Source organism: Cottoperca gobio, chromosome 8 (genome assembly GCF_900634415.1).
Source record: "Cottoperca gobio chromosome 8, fCotGob3.1, whole genome shotgun sequence".
Lineage (NCBI taxonomy): Eukaryota > Metazoa > Chordata > Actinopteri > Perciformes > Bovichtidae > Cottoperca > Cottoperca gobio.
In genome coordinates this window covers 2,221,235-2,242,287 of record NC_041362.1, presented here as the reverse complement: position 1 = coordinate 2,242,287, position 21,053 = coordinate 2,221,235, and the positions used below count along the sequence as shown (strand labels likewise).

The following is a 21,053-nucleotide window of genomic DNA, read 5'->3' as shown; positions in this document are numbered from 1 at the left end:
AAATTGTTATAAAACCAGTGCTACACTTCCTCTCTTTATATTTCGTTTTCCCACCGAGCGATAAAAAGAGTAGCACCAGCTCCACTTCCGCTGCTCCACATGCATCAAACTGTGTACAACAGGGAAGCTACAGCAGTTAGCTCGTTGTGTAAAATACAGTACTCATATTGAGTTCGTTGTTTTAGTTTGTAGCTGTTAGCTACATATATTCCCGGGTAACATGCTCCTTTTTTGTCCAACCTGCGGAAATGTTTTAATTGTCGAGGAAGGACAGAAGTGCATGAGATTCGCCTGCAACACCTGTCCGTATGTGCACAACATCACAAGAAAGGTGAGTTCTGTTATGAAATATCACGGCACACATTATGTCACTTCACTATGTTAACGGTGTTACTCCTGCACAACCATTATATGGAATAAAGGAGTCATTTTGCATTATTTAACGCATTTATTTTACCATTTATATTCAATCCAATGAAATATCAGATATTGTGTAAAATGAATCATATCTCAATTGAGTGTATAAATGTCATTATACATTTTGAACATGATAAATGTAACTTTGAATTGATTATATATTGTAAATATATTACATGCATAAATAACAAAACATACTCCTGATTTCACTACATTTGTATGTGAATTTAAAGAATATATTAAGACTCAAACTTATAAACACTTAAAAAAGTAATACAATTATCAAATAGAAAAGTAAAGAAGAATACCGTATGCTTTTTAAAATTATAATTGTATATAATTAGATTTTTCTTTATCCCAATTCTATTTTTATTATTAATCTTATGTATTTAAATTCATATTTAGCGGTCGGCCTGATTATAGGTTTTTCACATTTGAATGCTTTGACAATAAAGATTTAACAAAAGAAAGTTAAAATGTGTTAATTTTATTTGTATTTGTACAAATTTGTATTTAAGACAAAGAAGAATCTGCTCTTCACATTTAGTGTTTGTGTGTTTGACATATTTTTCTTTTCTGCAGGTAAATTACAGGAAGTTTCCCAAACTTAAAGAGGTGGACGATGTTCTCGGTGGAGCTGCAGCGTGGGAAAACGTGGACTCAACTCCTGGTAAGTGACATTAAAAGTATTGGTGGTGCTTCAGCTTATCACTGTACCTGAGAGCAGTAATCTTGGGTGTCTTGCCTTTTATACATTCTCAGTTATATAATTCCTATAATATAATGTGCTTTATATTATTCTTCAGACTTGTCGCCCCCACATGTCCAAGCTGTCACCCTTTACTCTGTTCTTTAAATACATGTTTACTTTGCGTCACATGATATTCAGTGCTACGTTTGTTTATTTGTGCGAGTTAGGCATGAATAAATGTCACCAAAGGTGTTTACATTATCGCAATCCGTTAATATAACTTTTTCAAATTTCGTCAACAATACTTTCCTGAACCCCAACATCAGTTAAGATCCATAATCATGTTCTAAATGTAAAAGTTAGAAGAACTATTAGGCTAGTTGTATAGATAATTGTTCAAAAATGTTCTTGTGATTCCAAACCAACACTTAATACGCGTGTGTGTGTGTGTTTACAGAAACGTGTCCAAAGTGTGGACATCTTCGGGCGTATTTCATGCAGATTCAGACCAGATCAGCTGATGAGCCGATGACGACTTTCTACAAATGCTGTAAAGCGCAGTGTGGACACCGATGGAGGGACTGAAACCTTTGCACTTTGGATATTGTAATGTATGGGATGCCTTGTCCCTCATTTGTGTTTGGGCCTATTGCCAACAGGCTGTGGTAGTTATTCTTCAGATGATGTGCCAAACCTCTTCTGTGCGACGGCCCAGCTGAAGAAACTTTATTTTTGCTTTTGTGTATGCAGGTGATATTTACAGTGTTCATTTTCCAAATAACAATAAAAAGGAGTTTCAAAGAAATCATGTTCTGATTTTTTATTGATAAAATAGTACCTGTATACAACAGTCAAACAAATTTTGACATCGTTATACATATCACAGACAGTTAGAGAGCAATGCAGACCAGCATTATGCACAACAACGGCATACAGTACTTTGTATTAAAAGTTCAATGCAACCCTTCAACTCAAATTCACTTTCTTGCACAGCCTAGCTAGCCTCAAGAAGAAAAGTAATCAAATGCACAGTCAAGGAACTAACCAGTGAGAATTATTTGTTTTGACGTGTGGCTCATGCAGACAAACTGCCCTTTGTGAAGGTGAACGGCAGATCGTGCATGCTGTGGTGGACCTACAAGGGTGTTTCATCGTTAGTAATCTCAATGGAATCACAATGTCATTTTGCAGGATGTCTGATACAATCATTTAGTTTAAGCTTATTCCTAACAGAGGTCACTATTTAGTATTAGTTCAAATACATCAGTATTTATATTCTAACATGCATCTGAACAATGCAGGTAATCTTAAAGGGCTGATGTCACTAGGAGGGTTACAGGCTGAACCGTGTGAGGGTGATGGTGCCAACACTGTCATTTGTTTTGCCGACAGTTTTCTAGAGAAGACACAAGATGCTAGATGTCATGCAGTGTGTCTCCATCAGTTACAGTAAAACTCGTCAGCTCTACTTTAAGTCCATTTAAAATTATGCACAGCTTTTACTCATGAGGCCACCGAGTCCTCGAAACCCAAATCTCTCAAAGACTACTGATCGCTGAGGTTGATCGTTTCTCTATGAATGCATCAGAGGGGGAAACTGAATTCCAACTTAAAGTGCTAATCTTTGATTTATTATCAAAATTAAAAGAATGGACAGAGGGCAGTACTGTAAATCACTAAACATGTGACTACTGACTGAAGCCCAGAAGATTGATTAATATAGCAAGTAACGTCAATCTTGGGCATTCCTAAAACAAGCAAATACATTTCATCGAGCTGAAAATGGTTCGTTAGTTTGCTCACATTTAAAAAGGGATAACGATAAAAAGGTTAAGAGTAAAAAGATCAGACATGGACAAATGTTCACAGTTAAATAGTAAACTTGTTAAATTAGTGGATAAAATTATTTGAAATAAATACGAAAAACAAAGCTTACCCAGCATGTTTTTTACTTCAATACGTTTGCTTCTCAGCAAGATTCACAGATGATTAAAATAAATAAAGTGACCATTTTCACATATTTTGCTAACTGACCGTTTTCTTCCATAAACATGCATCACAAGCCTTTTCTCCGGGTTTCCATACAGGATCAGACGCACCCATCTTACCCATCTCTGTGGATGTTTAAGTGTCCTACATCTTCTGCAGTTTGGTGAGATTTGTACATTTCAAATGCATTTTTTTACATGAAAGAATTATGCTGAAAGATATATATACAGTAAATATTCTGTGAACCAATGAGAAAACTGCACTTACAATTTAAGAGGGCTTCACAACACTTTGCAAAAATGGGGGGGGGGGGGGAGGGAGCCTGTCACTACCAGCAGGAGGAGCTGTGATTTTATGTGTGTGCATATACATGTCTCTGTAGCATACAGCTGTCGGTGGTTAGCATATACGCTTGTATGTGTAAATGTAGCCCTTACAGTACGGGCAGGTGTGTGTCACATCCTTGAGGTCGTCAATCAGACAGGGAATCAAGCAGCAGCCGAGATCACACCTGAAACATGAGGAGCAGAAAATAAAACAAATGTTTTAAACCTGCAGAGTTTAAGTGGACCGTGTCAGGGGGGGGGGGGGGGCAACGTCTGCTCTTTAACCTGGTTTTAATAATTGAACGAGTAGCTTCAGGCATCCTGAAGACTGCTCTGTATGCAGGTGCTTAAAACACAACGGAAAGGATTTAAATGCAGACTGAATCAACATGTTGGTGCATTTGGTCTTCCACCTTTAATTTAATGTGTCAAACCATAAACAGGTGCACTTGCTTAACATATAGACAGTTTTCTGCATAGACAGGCTGAGTGTGAACCAACAGACAGCATGATCCTGAGTTTGAGCTCCATTTTTTTAAATAAATCATCAACTATTTTGATAAAGCGATTAATCATTAAAAGTCATTTTACATGCAAAAATGAGATTTCCTGCTTTTCTCCGTTTTATAATCATATTAAACTCAATATCTTTGGGTTTTGGACAAAACAAGACATTTAAAAGACATCAGCTTGGACTGAGAAGCTGGGATGGACAGTAATGTTATTATTACTATTATAGACCAAACGACTAATCAATTTATCAACAGGGTTTTACAAACATACCACATAAACAGCAATATTAGGTGAATTACTTGGCCAATTGTTGAGTGTCTGAGATGACTTCAGACGACATCAAATACATTTTTAAAAACGGTCTGTCCTAAAGGCATTTATTAGTGTTCTCTGAACTATCTTCCACTTTAAAAAAAACCTCTGATCTAGAAAATAATCAGCAGATTACGATAATGAAAATCATCGTTAGTTGCAGCTACACGTTCTTACGCATTGTATTTTTGTACACATTTATTTGAAGTGTTCATTAGTCTAGATTACAATATTAAAAACACAATGACATGTCTGTAATGGCCAGCTTGATGTTCTGACTGATGGTAACCCTAAATGACATGAATTAACTGTTTTAACATTTTCTTTTTTTGGGGAAAATATACAAATTTGAGACTTTGCAGAAGCCTTGAAACTCTAAATTCTTCCACCAGGTAAAAGACTTCCTTTGTATTTTAAAACTTCTGTCTTATAAAACTTTATAATCTTATTTATAAAAGTAGAGGATACAAGGCCAACAAAAGCCTGTCGGGTGACCTTAATCAGTCTGCCACTTACCCTACAAAGAAGCAGAAGAGGCAGAAGAGTGTGTTCATGAGGCCGACATCGTGGGAGATGCGGGTGACGATTGCCTGCTGACAGTGCGGACAGACAGTCTGCACCGGTGAGGTCTGGAACATTTCCCCCTGCAGTACAGTCACGGTGGTGGCTGCTCCTGGAGGAGCCAGGACGGTCGCTGTGTGACCTTCCATGTGGACAAAGTGACTGGGACCAGGGCCCATCTGTCCTGGCATCGGGTGTGGAAAGTGACCGGGCGGAGGTGGGTAGAGGCCACCTGCACAAGAGGAAACAGCACTTAATATACAGGCAAATAACTGACGCCAAATATCTGTACCACTGTGGATTGTCTATGAATTTATGCACGGATTAACACGACTCCCAGGTGAAAGCTAATAACACATTACCCATGACAATTTATACACAAATCATGCGATATGGCTGCGTGTTTGTCAGCTTTGTGTGTTTCTTTGTGTATGCAGACTGTCTGCAGCACCTGGTGGAGGCATGGGCATGGGCATGGGCATGGGTCCTTCTCCAGGAACATGTGGGGGAAGGAAGCCTGGGTGTGTGGCCTCATAGGGTGGAGGACCGTAGTCTGGAGGTAAGGGCTGTCCCTGTATAGGAGCATTTCTTAAAGGAACTGTAAATGAAAGATAACACAAAGAAAAATAAATGGCATTGAAGACGGGTGTATACAGGTTTGAGTCAGTCAACAAGTTTAAAGAATTCATACTGCATTATTCAATCGTAAGTTGATAATATACAATTGCAGCTGCGATTTACACTTTTACAGATTTCAGTGTCCTGCTTGATTATCAGTGTTTTTTCTTCATGACTTTCTATGTTAGTGAATCAGAGGTACACTTTAACAAACAGGGACGATTATCAAATCTCCATGGTGGCAGTTTACCAAAGCCACAATGATCTGTGTCACAGATTAACAGTCACCACAATGCATGTTTAGTTTTATTACCAGGTTGTCCATTCTTCTCCTCAATGAGTGGACAACTGGGACCTCCGGGGTATGGAGGCGGAGGATCACTGGACATAGTGGCCGGATGTCTGTAAAGGGAAAGGGGTTGGACACGGAGCGCCCCTCACAACTCTTTATTCTGTGAGAGAGAAAACACATACACAGTCTGAGTCCCGTGGCTCATTACTCTCCGAGAGAGACTTCTCCCAGGTCGTAAAATGTTCCAACAGTCAGCGAGGCTAATAAAGTACTTGGTGTAAGCACTGATGTCAGTCTGCACATATTTCAGAGGCAACGGTGTAAAATGCAGTGAAGTTTTAAGCAACGTTGTGATGAAGAGCAGTGATTTGTGTTGCCCTGGTTTATTGTAGCACTGCCTGATATTAATAAGTAATCAAAACAACAATATAGAGCTTCACAACTGCACTTGTGAAATGTTTTACAAACAGGCAAAACAAAACAGACAATAAGAGCAATTCAAGGATTAAGTGATACAAAATACAAAATAGGATTTTAAGGTAAGGTCGACACTATTATTTCCCTATGATGACGTGACTGTAGAGCTGCAGGTTTACACAACAATACAGCGTGTTATAAACGGCAGGCTCTTTTAGTTTCGACAGGTAAGTCGGACGACGGATTTCCACTTTAAAATGTGAGCGAAGCATATTTACATCAATTAATTAAAAATCTAAGCTTTTCTTTGCTTTTTTTTTTTAATACAGACAATCTAATATTTTGTTCCTTAATAAATACTCCAGCATTTAGAAGGTGCAGCAATATATATTTAGATTGAAGCTCTGAAACTGTTAGAAGAAGGGATTGGATCCATAGATTATTTGGCTTTAGGTAGGATTGGATAGGATTAACATTGTTCTTCATCCCTGTATTCTTGAAGAACATTTTTTATTTAATAGGATAGTATTGTGTCGATAAAACATTTCTAATTAACTTATAATTGCTTGCTACTTATAGCTTCACTACACAGTGGCCTCATTTATGGTGCAATGTTACATAGTACAGCAAAAGCTGTTGAATCATTGTTTTGAGCTGGAATTGCTTTAATCACTTTATTGCATTTTCTAATTGAGATTCAACTATTTATGTAACTATGTGCCTGTTAGAGAATAATAAACCCTCTTTAAAAATGTTAGGCATTTCTCCTACATGGATGCTAACGCTTCTAAACTAACCTACTAGCTAACGTTAGCTAGATGATGTTTGTTTTAATCCTTCCCCAGATAATCCAGCTCAAAGCTATTTGCACAACTAACCATGAATAACTTAGTTACGTAATAAAGAGGCTAGCGTTAACCAGCATTGACGTTAATTTGAAGTAAGAAGCGTATCTAGTACAAGCACCTCACATTATTATTATTATTAACGTTGATTAACACGGCTAACATAATGCAGATAACGCAGTGGTGTTAGCGTTACTAGTGTTGGCTAGTTGACAAGTCGTAGGCCATGTATCCTATCTGGCTCTTTCCAATAGGATTATAAAACGACTGACAGCGAGTATTTGTTTGTTCCCAGTTGGTTAGATAACTTGGAAGACAACAAAGGTGTGTTTGTTCAGCCAAAGCTAAACATGTTTGCTAGCAGTCGTTAGCTAGCTAGCGTCGCCATTCTAGTCTGCATCAACAGACTGCTCGAAACATGTACATAATAATAATAATAAACTAAACGTCTATCGGCTTGTGAAACATGTGTTGTGGTTGCTACTGTAATGATGCAGCTGTCAAAGTGATGAAAGACAAATTACCTGGTTTCCAGAGACTCAGTCTGTCCGCGGTTGAAGCTGAAGTTGTTTGACGTTTGCAGCTCCGAGAGTCAACATCCGGTTTACACCCCGCGTCATTAATTATCATGTACACAGGAAAAGGAATTTGTACAAAAATAAATCCCTTCCTGGAATGTTTTTCTTGAAGTTTCATTCATAATATTACCATATAAAGTAAACAAATACTACTAATAAAAAAATAAAAATAAATAATAAATTGATTTATTTTGAATGTATTCACCGGAAGTGCGTTGACGCTAGCTTTAACGCCTCTCTAGCAGGTGACGTTAGACTGGTTAAAATATCATAATTGTTACCATCCAGCTGTTTATCTCATCAATGCACTGTAATAATCACACTAATAATGAGTTGTACAAATGTATATTAATATCGATGATATTGATATCAACACTGTATATTCGTCTGTGTTGCAGGCCTTTAGTAAAGACATTGCACATGTCAGGGTCCAGTTTATAATACATTTATTGTTGGAGCCATTTTTGTACATATAATGTATATCTGTATATAAAGTAGTATGTGTAATGCGGTAATAGCCCTTTTGCACAGTGGGTGGTATCTGCAGTAAGGGTTTAAGCATAAATAGGAGATAAATCACTGCAGTTGTTTACCGCAGGTGGCACATTTGACTGTTATGTGTAGCCTTCATGTGTATCATAGTGAGACTTTTGTTTGTTTTGCTTGCAACTTATAAATTATATAAGCTAAAAAAAAATGAATGGTGCAGTCTTTTGAAACACAGAATGGAAATTATACAATATGGGTCAAATACACTTACAAATGGGCTTTGGAGAACATGGGCTTTTGGGGAGATGCATTCATAATCTTTTATTTTGTACCTTTTTAATCTTCCCTTACCCCACACGCTTGATATCCTTTTATTCAGCACACACTTAGCTATGAGTCTGATTTATGATTATGTTAATTTAACAAAGCCTAAAGCTCTGAATAACATACAAAATATGAATAATTCACAGTTGTTTTAATTCACAGCTAATTAAAAACATTTAAAGTTCTATTTACTTGTATCTACATGATATATAAATCAAGTTATGCAACTATAAATAAAAATATTCAGTATATTCACCAATTCAGAATCAGAATTCCTTTATTCGTCCCACAGATGGGAAATGTACAAGGTTACAACAGCAAAGGGACAGTGCAGATAAAAGATAAAATAACACATTTAATAAAGAATATAAAAAATAAAAACATGGTAGAAATAAGTTGCAGCATAATAAGGTTTTTAAACATTATAACATGAACGCTTTGTTATATTTCCAGCTTACTGTTGGTGGCAGTGTAAAGCCAGCTGTCAGTGTTTCAGGAACTGTACATGAAGAAGTCAACAGCCAATTACAAGCACAAATCAAAGTCCAAAGTCCAGCGACTGCCCCTTTGTCCCGTACCTGCGAGCTGAGAGGTTTTTCTGCTCATTTCTCTCAGAAGTAACATGGAGCAGATCACCGACTATCTCTGCAGGTACAAAAACTACAACTTTGCCATCGATCTCACGACTGCAGAGCACATTGATTCACTCCAGAGCTTTGAAATTAGAGATAGTGACGTGTTCCTCGTCACTTATCCAAAGTCAGGTAAGTGAGATAAAACTCTTCATGCATCACATTAATCGTATTTACAGTTGTGTGCATTGCTGGGAACAGATTTAGTGATCAGGTAGGATGCCCCCCTCTACAGGTACTATATGGACTCAACAGATCATCGTCTCCATCTGTGAGTTAGCCGGCGGTCTGAATGAATATCAAAACAACTTGGAGCTGATGCCGTGGCTGGAGTACAGGGAGGCTCGAGAAGATTACTCTCTCCGGCCCTCTCCATGACTCTTCATCTCTCACCTCACCCCGGTTCTCTTGCCTCCAGGACTGAAGGACAAGAAGGCAAAGGTCCGTATTTTATGGATGCCAACCAGTCATTCATTAGTTCAATCAAAACTTTATTTAAATCTGTTAATATATTGAGGTAGAGACCTCATCAATATAGCCAATAATTAAACTTTTTTCAACATTTCTATGGCTAACTATACTATAGTATATTTTGTTTTTTTAAAAGTGTGGCATACTAACAATACTATGCCACACTTTATGACACATGACTATGCTAAAAATCCAAGATATCATTAAATCGTGAATAATCTGAGTGGAGTTTGGCACAGAGAATGGTATGTATTGCTCTGAACTGATTGTTGTTTGTTTTGATGTCAGATTATCTACGTGATGCGGAATCCGAAGGACAATATTGTCTCTTATTACCACTTCTGTAATAACTGTGGCGACCTGGAGACTCCCAAAGGTTTTGAGGACTTCTTTGAGCAGTATCTGAAGGGCAACGGTAAAATACCTCCAGATGATGTCCAGAGTCCAGAGAGATTTAAAACTAATTATAATCTTATGTTTCAAATACATTTTTACTTCGTTATTCTGTTGACAATGCTTGCATAATACACAGAGCACTGACAGACTATACTGTGACTTTTCTAACATTTTTTAAAACATACTATAATTATTTTCTATGACATTTTAGGGAAAACTATACTAGGTATTTTTATTACATGCTATTAGATTTTTATGACATAATATACAATAACGTTTTAATGACATTTGATGGCACACTATACTATGACTTTTTCTACAATTTCTTTTTTGCTCGTCAGTGTACTGCTGCTGTGAAATACACATTATAAAATAATGTATATCTATTATACAGTTGTAGCATCATCCTGGTTTGACCACATCAGGGAGTGGCACTCAAAGAGAGGCCAGTAAAAACATCCTCTTCCTGAACTATGAGGACATGATTTTGGTAAGATGTGGTCTTCCCTGTAATTATTCAGCATTTAATGAGGGGATGGGAAGGGATGCATTTTACGTCCTTTTATACCATGAAATAAAAATGAAATATATATTGAAAATATAGAAATAAATGATTAGTCAGCGTTTAAACTTGTATGCTTCCTTGTCTCTTTTAGGACCTGAAGGCGGCGGTAACTAAGATCTGCACTTTCTTAGGGAAAAACTTGAGTGACGCAGCCATTGAGCAAGTTGTGGAAAAAGCTACTTTCAATAACATGAAGAAAGACTCAAAAGCTAACTACGAGTTTCTGCCACCAGAGAAGGTGACGAGAGACTTCATGCGCAAAGGTAACGCAACAGAACTGCAGCTTGTGTGCAGAAACATGTAAAGATATCAGTTAAAGTTTGTCTTTTTTCATTACAGGTAAGATCGGTGACTGGAAGAACACCTTTAGTGCGGCTCAGAGTCAAAGAGTTGATCAACTCCTTCAGGAGAGACTCTGTGATTTGTCTCTGGAGTTCATCTGGGAGTGAGCAGAGCAGCAGAGGTTTCCATGTTTGGACTTCTGTACCAGGAATAAAACATCAATAATAGTTGGCCAATCTGTTGTCTTTATTGAATGTCAAAAAGAGTTGAATTGTGTTTCTTTATGTTGCTTTGGGTCACTGTAGCCGACTCCACACTTCAGTTCTCTTCATCTAAGGTTTGATTAAAATGTTAAACAATAGTAACTGTGTATTTTCTTTTGTAACGAAAAAAATGCATACAAATAAGGCTTTTATGAAAACACTGAATGAAAAATTGATACCAACACACAAACCATTTATAAGTGCTAAATTAAGCTAAAATAGAAGGCTCCGAGAGACACTAAATGAAGAGACATTTGGGAACCGTAAGAGCCAAAAGAGCTGAATCTTTGAAAAGAGCCGAATCTTTGAAAAGAGCCGGACCTCCTATCACTAGTATGAACAGTCTGACTCGTTACCATGGGAACCTAAATAAAAACATGCATGCCATGATTGATCACTGAAGATATGCTGTCATCAGTCAGGAACATACCTGTCACAATCTGTTTTTTGTGTTTCCTGTTTTATTTTGAAATGTTCACTTCCCCTTGTGTCTTGTCTTGTTTTACTTCCTGTTGTGTTTTTTCCCTCCCTTTGTGATTGCTAATTTGATCCTCCTGTGTCCAGTCATCATGCCCTTGTGTTTTTGCCTTTCTCCCCAGCTGTGTCTTGTTTCCTCGTTTGGTGTCTGTGTGTATATATCCTGGTCTGTCTCGTTGTTCCTTGTTGGTTGGTCAGTAATGTTACCTGGTGTCTTCCTCGTGTCCTGCCTGTGCCTACCCCATGGCTTCCTCGGTTTCGTTTGTGTTATTTTGTTACTTTGGATTTTTGATTCAGGTTTTGTTATATTAATGGCTCGCTTTTTGTTATATCATCGTCTGCTGAACTGCTTTTGGGTCCTCTCCTACACCACAATGTGACAGTACAAACCGACCAGTTATGGACCCAGCAGTTACCATGGAGGAGGAACTCTATGACCTCTCCTACACCCTGATGTGTATCCACGGGGAGTGGAGGAGAGCTTCCTGTTGGGATGTCAAACAGGCTGCCTTAAGATTGGCGCACAGAAGTGGCCGCTAAATCCAGGCTAAAGAGCCTTTTGCCTGGGTGGCATCAGGATTTTGTTAACACTCCTCAAGCTCAGCCTAATTCTGAATCGGCTAGCCTCTGCTTGGAGGAGGTTTAGCAGACCAGTCCGAACAGGGTGAACCTGGGGATCATAAGGTTGCAGCCTGCCGATCCTCCTGCTCCAACCCCTGACCCATTCCTGGGCACTCGCCTGGCCCTGTGAGGTCCTCTGAGTTTTCAGAGGGCCTTCAGGCACCAGAGACGTGGAGAGACGGCAGAAAGAAAAGATGCATTTTCAGATTTTAGGTTTAGTTTGCATCTAATTCTTTATTACAGAATCTTTGGAAAGTATTTTATGCAGTCAGCTAGAACATCATTTTATAATTCAAATACAAGAGGTGGTGTGAGTTACCTGGAACGCCAGAATTGGCGATGGCGGCAGCGGCGTGATCCTGAGTGGAGAAGATGTTACAGTTCAACCACTGAACCTGAGGAGGAAGAGCGAGAGTCTCAAGTCAAACATCAGACTTTCATTATTCGACTGAAAGTGTGAACGAAGGGTTTGGATTACAGCGTCAAATCACTGCCTCAAAAAGCTCATTTGACAAAACATTCAATTGTTCAGCGTCGTCGCATTAATTTTGGGAATCTAATTATTGATGGATTCCTGCAGCAACCTGCTTTTATAAAGAACATTTAGATTACAGGTTAATAACTGGGTGTTACTGGATTTTAACTTTGATAGATGTTCTTTTTTTATTAGAGCAGCAGCAGGTTAGCAGGCATTGCACAGGAATAAAAAGTAATCAATATAATTTTATGATTAATCTCTTGTCATTTATTGCAAATAAAACATTAACAGGGTATTTTACTCTTGCTGGACAGTGAAAACCTTGACCCATATTTTTAAATCAAGGTGAATGTTTGTCAAGTCTTATGAAGTCCATCTGGAATAATCTTTCAGAAAAGGCAGTTAAGAGGCATTAACATAAAGACAAATATAAAGTATAATATTAGAAATCAAACTAAATTACAGCCATTGCTTTGTGAACTAAGTCTGACGACACTTTGCTGCCACCTACTGTCCAAAGCTCTCAACTGCAATTTGAAAGAAATCACAGAAATCTAAACGTGTCCAGATTCGTTTAGAGGTGTTTTACATTCACACGTTTCCTCCCAATGAACTACAAATACTGTGAAGTAAAATGCAAGACAGGCGGTCGCGTGAACTGAATATTTATTTACATATTTTCTCTCCATGCACTTATAAATGCATATTAGTTTTAAAAAAGCACAGCAACTTCTCATTGTAACGTCCCGTCAGGTGTTTTAATGTATTTGTTTTGTGTTTAGTTTATAGTCTGTTTAGATTTGTTTAGTCTTGTCTCATTGTTCACTTAAAATTAGTCACTCATGTCTAGTCTTGTCATGCACCGTATGTCATTGTACTTCCTGTTTTATTTTGTAATTACCTTTCCCTCTTGTTTCAGAGCACTTCCTGTTTGTGAGTTTCCCGCCTGTTTGATTGTTGCCACCTGTCGCCTTCATGGTCTTTAGAGGCCGGGTTCTCCGCATACCGCGAAGGTTGAACCGAGCGGTCTACAACATGAGACGGTCCGGTCTACGGGGGACTTCCTTGGACGTCACCAGCTGTTCATGCCCCTACCTTTTGCTGTTCCCGTCGCCTAGCAACTCTCAGAAGTTATCAAGCGCAGTTTGACTTACTAACTAACATTTAGTCCAGAGAAAGGAACCAGAGATAATACTTTTATTTACATGATTGAAGATATGCTTTATCACTGGCACATAATGCATTTTAGACGGGGGCATGCACATACACACTCTGGAGACCCCCCCCAGATGATGCATCATGAGACACCAGGGGATTTATTGTGGCAGCCCATCCAAGTCCAGCAGCAAACTTTATCTGTATATACTGTAAATGTTGATTTTAAAAAAAAAAAAAAAAGCCCATGAACAGCAATCTTTGAAATCAGCTGATCAATTTGTGAGATATTTTTCTTTCACATGGAGAAAATGTTCCCCTACTGCCACACAGCCCGGCTGTGTGGGGGGCGGACATTAGGCGTTCGATTGACACTTCATTTGGGCCAATCGGAGCTTTCATTTGATTTCTACAGCCATCAAAGCCAATCAGTATCAACTTGATAAGGAAGTGCCAGCCCTCTTCTTTTGTTTACGAAAGGAGCCAGCTGTAGACCAGACTCCCGGGCACTTGCTTATCGTGTCGCCAATGAACTGCTCAACCTTGTGACATGTGACACTCTTGGTTTTATTTTTTAAAATGTTATGTTTTTCATAATTTTATTTATTAATTACAAAATACAAAAAAAACACAAATATTACAAAAAATGTGTTTGTACTTCCCTTACTTTGTGTCATTACATACATTTACTACAGTTAAGGATGGTGGAGGATCCATAATGTTGTGGGGGTTGCTTTGCTGCCTCTGGTACTGGAGGTCTTGACCCTATTGAAAGAATCATTAAATCAGAGGATTACCAAGGGATTTTAGAGTGAAATGTGCTACCCAGTGTAAGAAAATTAGATTTGGGTCGAAGATCACGGGGTTCTCCAGCAAGAGAAAGACCCAAAGAACACATCCAAAAGCATTCAAGAATGGTTGAAAAGGAAAATATTTACTGTTTTAAACTGGCCAGCAATGAGTCATGATCTCAATCCCATTGAAAATCTTTGGAGAGCTGAAATCTGTCATTCGGGAAAGGAATCCACATTCAACAGCTTGAACAAATTGCAAAGGAAGAGTGGGAGAAACTACCAGCTGACAAGTGCAAGAAGCTTATAGATGGCTACAAGAAACGTTTGGAGGCAGTCATCATTGCCAAAAGGTGTGCAACCAAATATTAAGGAAGGGTGCCTTTATTACTGTCCAAGTCATATTTTTTATTTCTTCTTTGAAATGACTACATGTAAATTGATAAATAATGTGATGATACAAACATTGTACATTTCTCTTATTTCTGAAGATATTGTGCAGGTTATACAAAAAATTCAAGGGTGCCAATAACGGTGACCAGAACTGTATATATATATATATATATATATTAGTTTGTCATAGGAACACAGGTTGGCATCTATTTTGTTGTGTAATTGTTTAATTCATTTAAATTCAATTGATCAGGTTTTATTCAGAGGTGATATCAAGAGTTTGGCGCAATTCTGCAGCTAAAACAGACCAACTTTTAAATATGAAAGAATTAAACATGCTAAGTAAGCAATATTCCAATATAACAATACTTCCTTTCCGGGAACCATCACCTTACCGTGGTGGAGAGGTTTGTGTGTCCCTATGAACCTGAGAGCTGTGTTGTCTGGAGCCTGGTGCTCCTGGTAGGGTCTCCCAAGGCCAATTAATCTCAGTCGAGGGGCCAGACAAAGAATGGTTCAACACGACTTCATGAAACAGAGGGAAAGAGAAGGAGAGACCCTGCCCGGAGGAAGCCCGGGGCCCCCATCTGGAGCCAGGCCCAGAGGGACCGACAGCGAGCGCCTGGTGGCCTGGTTTGCCACGGAGCCCGGTCAGGCACAGCTCGAAAAAGCTACGAGGTGCCTCCCATCCATCCATCTTGTGGGCCCACCACTCATGGGAAAAAATACTGGGATCGGGTGCGCTGTCACACGGGTGGCAGTGATGGTCGGGGACCTTGACGGACCAGATCCGGGCAGCAGAGGCTGGCTCTGGGGACATGGAACGTCACCTCTCTGTGGGGGAAGGAGCCGGAAATAATGATGGAGGTGGAGCACTACTAGTTGGATCTGGTGGGGCTTACCTCTCTGGGGCTCTGGAACCTCTGGAACCGTACTCCTGGATAGGGGTTGGACTCGGGCGGGTGTGGGGATACTCACAAGTCCCCAGCTGAGCAACGCTACGTTGGAGTTCACCCCGGTGGACCAGAGGGTCGCCTCTCTATGCCTTCAGGTTATGGGGGGGAAAAGTCGGACTGTTGTTTGTGCCTATGTCCAAAACAGCAGTTTGGAGTATTTGGCCTTCTTGGAGACCCTGAATGGAGCCCTGCAGGGAGCTCCAGTAGGGGACTCCGTAGTCCTGCTGAGAGACTTCAATGTGCACGTGGGAAACGATGGAGACACCTGAAGAGGAACAACCTCCCTGATCTAAACCTGAATGGTCGTTTGTTGTTGGACAGAAGTCTATAAGACTACAACCAAGCCACAGATCGCTCTCTTCTGTTGCTGCCTCTTCTGTCATGACTCTGGATTTGTGTTCCTGTTCTATTTTGTAGACCCATTTGTGTCATGTCTTGTGTTACTTCCTGTCTTTGTGTGGATTCCCGTCATCGTCAGCGTCTGCCCCGCCCCTGATTATTTCCACCTGTTCCCACTCACCTCTTGTATAAATTGTTGTCAAGTTATTTTCTAAATGTGCAGCTTCCCTACTTGAAAGGGGTGGAAACATCTACCCCAAAGTTTTTTAACTGGATTTCACTCCAAAAAACCAAACTGTTCTTTTCCTTTTTTCCTCCTTTTATTTTTTGCAATTTCAGCAAAAGTCAGACAAGGTATTTAGGTTAGGTATTTAGGTGAAAAACCTTTTGAATAGAAAACAAAAAAAAGAGAATTAATACATATTACACGGCAACTCAAATAAATGTAAATAGCAAGATACACACATTTGTAATTTCCAACTATTTCTACTTCATCCAGCATTAGAACCTTAAATTAATTTACAAATGCACTCCCACTAAATGAACATAACACATGCACAGCTGCTGTCATCATTTTAACAGGAAATGCATTTCATTTTACCAAGTAAATATATACTTCTAACGGCATTTTAACTTTAAGTACTTCATCATTTTGAATTAAATACAATTATGCAGTCAGTTTTTTAAATCACAAACGATATAAGAAATTAAACAAGCCATTCTGCAAACATGTACACAATCAGCTCACCGAGCCATACACACACAAGCGCGCTACCGATCATGACAAATCCAGCGTCAATCAAACGAGTAGCGGCAGCGATCTCCAGCAGGTAACAGTTTCTCAAGCTAAAAAGTTCAGTGTCTTACCGGCTGCCTCTTTGGTCTCGATAGATATTTGGGCCCTGCACAATCTTGCTCCGGATTTCGACGTAGTCATGAACACATCCTCTCTGCGCTCCCATAACACCAAGCGGCGCTCTTTTAAATGGGAAACACTCAGGTCGATTGGTCACATCCGGTTTGTCCCATTACTATCTGGACAGCTCCAGCTTGACTTGACAGCTTCAGTTTGACTTGACACCTCCCATTCGGTCTTTCCATGAGATTACTGGGAAGATCGCAAGCGTTAAAAGGCAAACTTTGTTATTCCAGTTCAGTGTCAAAATGCATTTCTGACTCAGCCATTCTCTTGTTCTTCAGCAGGTAGTAAAACAACCAGCCTCCTAACATCCCTGTGAAGGATGGTAGCTGGGCTTTTCCATTTTTTCCCATAAGAGGTTGGATGCATTGATTTTGGCTTCAGAGCTTTTGTCATTGGGACATGGTAGCTTGGGACGATTCTTACTTTGACGTCCCTCACGATGCCTTTGCTGTCTGGGTTGGTACTGATAACTCTGCCAAGCTTGAATTGACCCCTCAGTCAATTTTGGTCGGTTAACCAGATAATATCCCCAACAGTGACGTTTCTTTGTGCAGTATGCCACTTGCTCCTCACAAACAGGTTTGGGCCAGCGAGTTGGCTCCAGCTCCTCCAGAACTTGGTAACCTCTGACTGCATTCCTCTGAGTCTTTTGTAGGGGTACCTGGAAAAGTCAAATGTCTTAAAATCCCCACTTTGAGAGGCTCGACCAAGTAGTAGAGTGTTTGGTGTAACATATCGAATACAGTGCTCAGGCCATCCAAGAATCTGTACAGCTCCTCTAAGACTGGTTTTGCTCCAATGAAATTGTTGCCGGGATCTGACCAGATCTTTCTTGGATGCCCCCTAATTGCTGTAAACCTTTGATAGGCTATTAGGAAACCTTCGGTTGAAAGGGTATTTACCAACTCTGTGTGGATGGCTCTGCTGGCCATGCAGCAAAAGATGATTCCCCAGACTTTCAGTGTCACTCTTTTCTTGACATCATCTTTTACTTGGTAGGGTCCGAATAGGTCTACCGTTGTGAACTTGAATGGTGCAGCAGGTTCAGTTCTCTCCAATGGCAAGTCACCCATTACTTGTTGACACTTTCTTGCTTTTGCCTTCTTGCAGACAATGCAACTGTCAACAACTTTTTGGGCGAGTCTCCTGCCCCTTATGATCCATGCCTTCCTTCTTGTCTTGAGCAAGGTCCCGGGCCACACCATCATGACTCTCATTGTGGGCCTCCCGAGCCAACAATGTGGACACCCAGGCATCATAGGGCAAGATTGGGACTCCAACCCCCTCTTCTTTGAAGGTATGCACTCGGCCCCCACAAACCAACAGTCCAGAGTCTTTGTCTTTGTAGACTACCAGCCTGTCTGTAGTGGTACTTGGGAAATAAGTGCCCTCTTGTGCTGCCAGAAAAATGTCTCTTAGGGCATCTCCTCGTTCCCTTACGGAGATCACTCCTGCTAAGGAGACTGCCTCCTACTTTGGGTTGTTCATGGCTTGATTTTATCCAATGAACCTTTTTGCTGCCATCCAGATCCATGCAACTGTCTTGACAAGTCGGGTAAGATCACTGAACCGCTTGTCATCTACAAGGTTTCGGATGGCTGATCCTGCCGGTGGCCTTTTTTGTTCTGTTTGAACCTGGTTTTGGTCTTGTTTCTCCACCTTGGTCCTTGTCAGCGCAGCAACAAATGCCTTCTTTTGCATTTTGTTGATGCTTTCTCTGGCTATGGCTGCCAGATCTTTGGCTTATTTGATTGGCCACTCATTTAAAGGTATACTCAAAAACTGTGGTCCTTTCTGCCACTCCGAGTCTTCATCCAGATTTTGAGGATTGGCTCCTCTGGTGATAATATCAGCAATGTTTTGTGGGCCAGGAATCCACCACCAGTCCTGAATCCTTGTGCCATTTTAAATCTCTCCAATCCTATTTGCAAAGAATGTCTGATATCCAAAGCTTTCTCGCTGTACTGCACCAAGGACTGTTTGGCTATCAATAAAATGAAACCACCTCTCAGCTTGGATTCGGCTGTGCAGCTCAAAGTACTTTTTCAAGCGTGAGGCAAACACTGCTCCACATATCTTCGCTTTGACCGCATCACCTTTGTGGTCCAATGGGGTTAACTTTGCTTTGGATTCCACCAGCCTTATGACTGAGCCCTGGTCCGAGTTCCATCTCAAGTACATCACGGCTCCATAGGCTTGCTCGCTTCCATCAGAGAAAGTGATTGCCCAGGGCTTATCACTGAAGCTTGCAGGAGTTAGTGCCCTGGTGAACTTGACTTTGCCAAGCTGGACATATTCTTCAAAGAGCCTAATTGCATCTTCCCTGAGGCCATCTGAGAGTCCTATGTCCCATGTGTCTTTCACTGGACAACTCTCGCTCTTTGCCTCTTGGAAGGCCCTTCGTACTAGAATGGCTCCCTTCTGTTTAGCAGGAGTTACCAGGCCGACCGGGTCATATAGCCCTGATACTTGGCTGAGCAGCTCTCTTTGTGTCAGGGGGTTTGGCATCTGATCTCTAATCTGCTCTTGCAGAAAGTCCTGGCCAAGTCTCATCTTTCCTTTTCTCTTTGAGAAATTGATTGAAATCATGGCAAGGAGCTTGTCCTCCACTACTATGTATCCTAGGCCAAGCGCCTTGTCATCCTCGTCGCGCATTTGGTTTGGCAAGACCAAGGTCTCAGTTTCTATCTTCTGCATCTTGCCGTTGCACTTCTTCCTCCCACTTTGCCCAGAAGAGATCCAAGGCTTGAGCTTGAAACCTCCAGCATTCTGGATCTATTCCACCTTTGCTGTGATGGTTTTCAGTTTGTCAGGGTCATTGTGGGATGTGAGAATATCATCGACGTAGCTATCGTGCTGGAGCACCCGTCGCTTCTCTTTTAGGTGGGTGAATGGAGGAAGGTTAGCAGTTTCGTGCATTGCTACCTGTGCAATGCAACCCGCAGGCTTGTCTCTGATGTTAACTCTTGTGATTGCAAAATCTCCCAGCTCTTCATCCTCGGAGTCTCGCCAGAGGAACCTATGCAAGTGCATTTCTCGGTCTTCCAACCAAACTGAATTGTACATCTTTTTTTTATGTCACCCAGAGCTGCATTTACTCCACACCTGAATCTGAGAAGGACAGCACGAATCTGGTTCAGGACATCTGGACCTTTCATAAGCAAGTCGTTTAAGCTCTTGCCTCCGAACCTTTGGCTGCTGTTCCATACGAGTCTCACTGGGGTTGTGACAGAATGCGGGTTTGGCGCAATAAGGTGACTCACATACCACACGGGCCCTTTCCAGTTGAGGATAGCATCCATGGACAATTTAACTGCAGCCCCTCGATCAACCATATCATGTACTTGGGCGGCATAGGCCACCTTCCATATGGGTTCTTTTGCCAGCTGCTTTTGGGTTCTGTGGAACGTAGCCTCGACTCCCCTTCTATTGTTTGGCAACGAGGCTGGGTCTTCTAACCAAGGATACTTAGCGTGCCAATGTGGTTCCTTGCTGTAGCTGTCCTCTGTGACGTAGGTAAGCCCTTCTTTTATAATTTCATGTTCTCTCTCCTCAGCAAGAGTCATTTCTTTTCCGCCCGGCTGGCAGTTTCCGCAGCGACAGCCTCCGCATTTCGGTTCACATGCTGTGCCAATGCTATCCCACTTCCACAACTCGAGGAAGTCCCGGTTTGTGGATGAAGTACCTGCCTCCCGGATGTCATCTTGTTTGCTTGGTGGGAACTTCTCTGGGAACATGCCAGTGAGTTCCTCATACTTCACAGCCGCCGCTCTCATGGACCTTGCAAAATGTGTCTTGGACATGTGGGCTGACACAGTGAGTTCCTCAAAGAGTTCCCTGACAGTCTTTCCTAGTGGTCCGTCCCACAACACAAGATCTCCAACAGTTTTGATTTTCTGAGGCGCCAACTGACCTTCTCTATGGCTTATGAGCAAGTGTA

At 40.7% G+C, this 21,053-nt stretch overlaps 3 protein-coding genes across 3 annotated transcripts; 2 read left to right on the top strand and 1 right to left on the bottom strand.

Annotated features, from left to right (window-relative positions):
* Nucleotides 1–74: 74 nt before the first annotated feature.
* On the top strand, nt 75–1,913 carry polr3k (polymerase (RNA) III (DNA directed) polypeptide K). Its single transcript, XM_029438255.1, has 3 exons — nt 75–331; nt 1,000–1,087; nt 1,566–1,913. Exons 1-3 carry the CDS (start codon nt 221–223, stop codon nt 1,691–1,693), a joined length of 327 nt encoding a protein of 108 aa, XP_029294115.1. The 5' UTR covers nt 75–220; the 3' UTR covers nt 1,694–1,913.
* Nucleotides 1,914–7,585, bottom strand: cdip1 (cell death-inducing p53 target 1). The gene is made up of 5 exons (XM_029438254.1): nt 7,506–7,585; nt 5,741–5,879; nt 5,261–5,407; nt 4,765–5,041; nt 1,914–3,608 (listed from the first exon to the last, which is right to left on the bottom strand). The coding sequence occupies exons 2-5, from the start codon at nt 5,814–5,816 to the stop codon at nt 3,497–3,499; spliced, it is 612 nt and encodes a 203-aa protein (XP_029294114.1). The 5' UTR covers nt 5,817–5,879; nt 7,506–7,585; the 3' UTR covers nt 1,914–3,496.
* Nucleotides 7,586–8,994: 1,409 nt separating this feature from the next.
* Nucleotides 8,995–10,959, top strand: LOC115012578 (amine sulfotransferase-like). The gene is given in 7 exon segments (XM_029438266.1): nt 8,995–9,136; nt 9,240–9,445; nt 9,764–9,890; nt 10,266–10,321; nt 10,323–10,361; nt 10,528–10,699; nt 10,776–10,959. Coding segments are annotated over 7 exon segments (852 nt in total). The 3' UTR covers nt 10,886–10,959.
* Nucleotides 10,960–21,053: the final 10,094 nt, after the last annotated feature.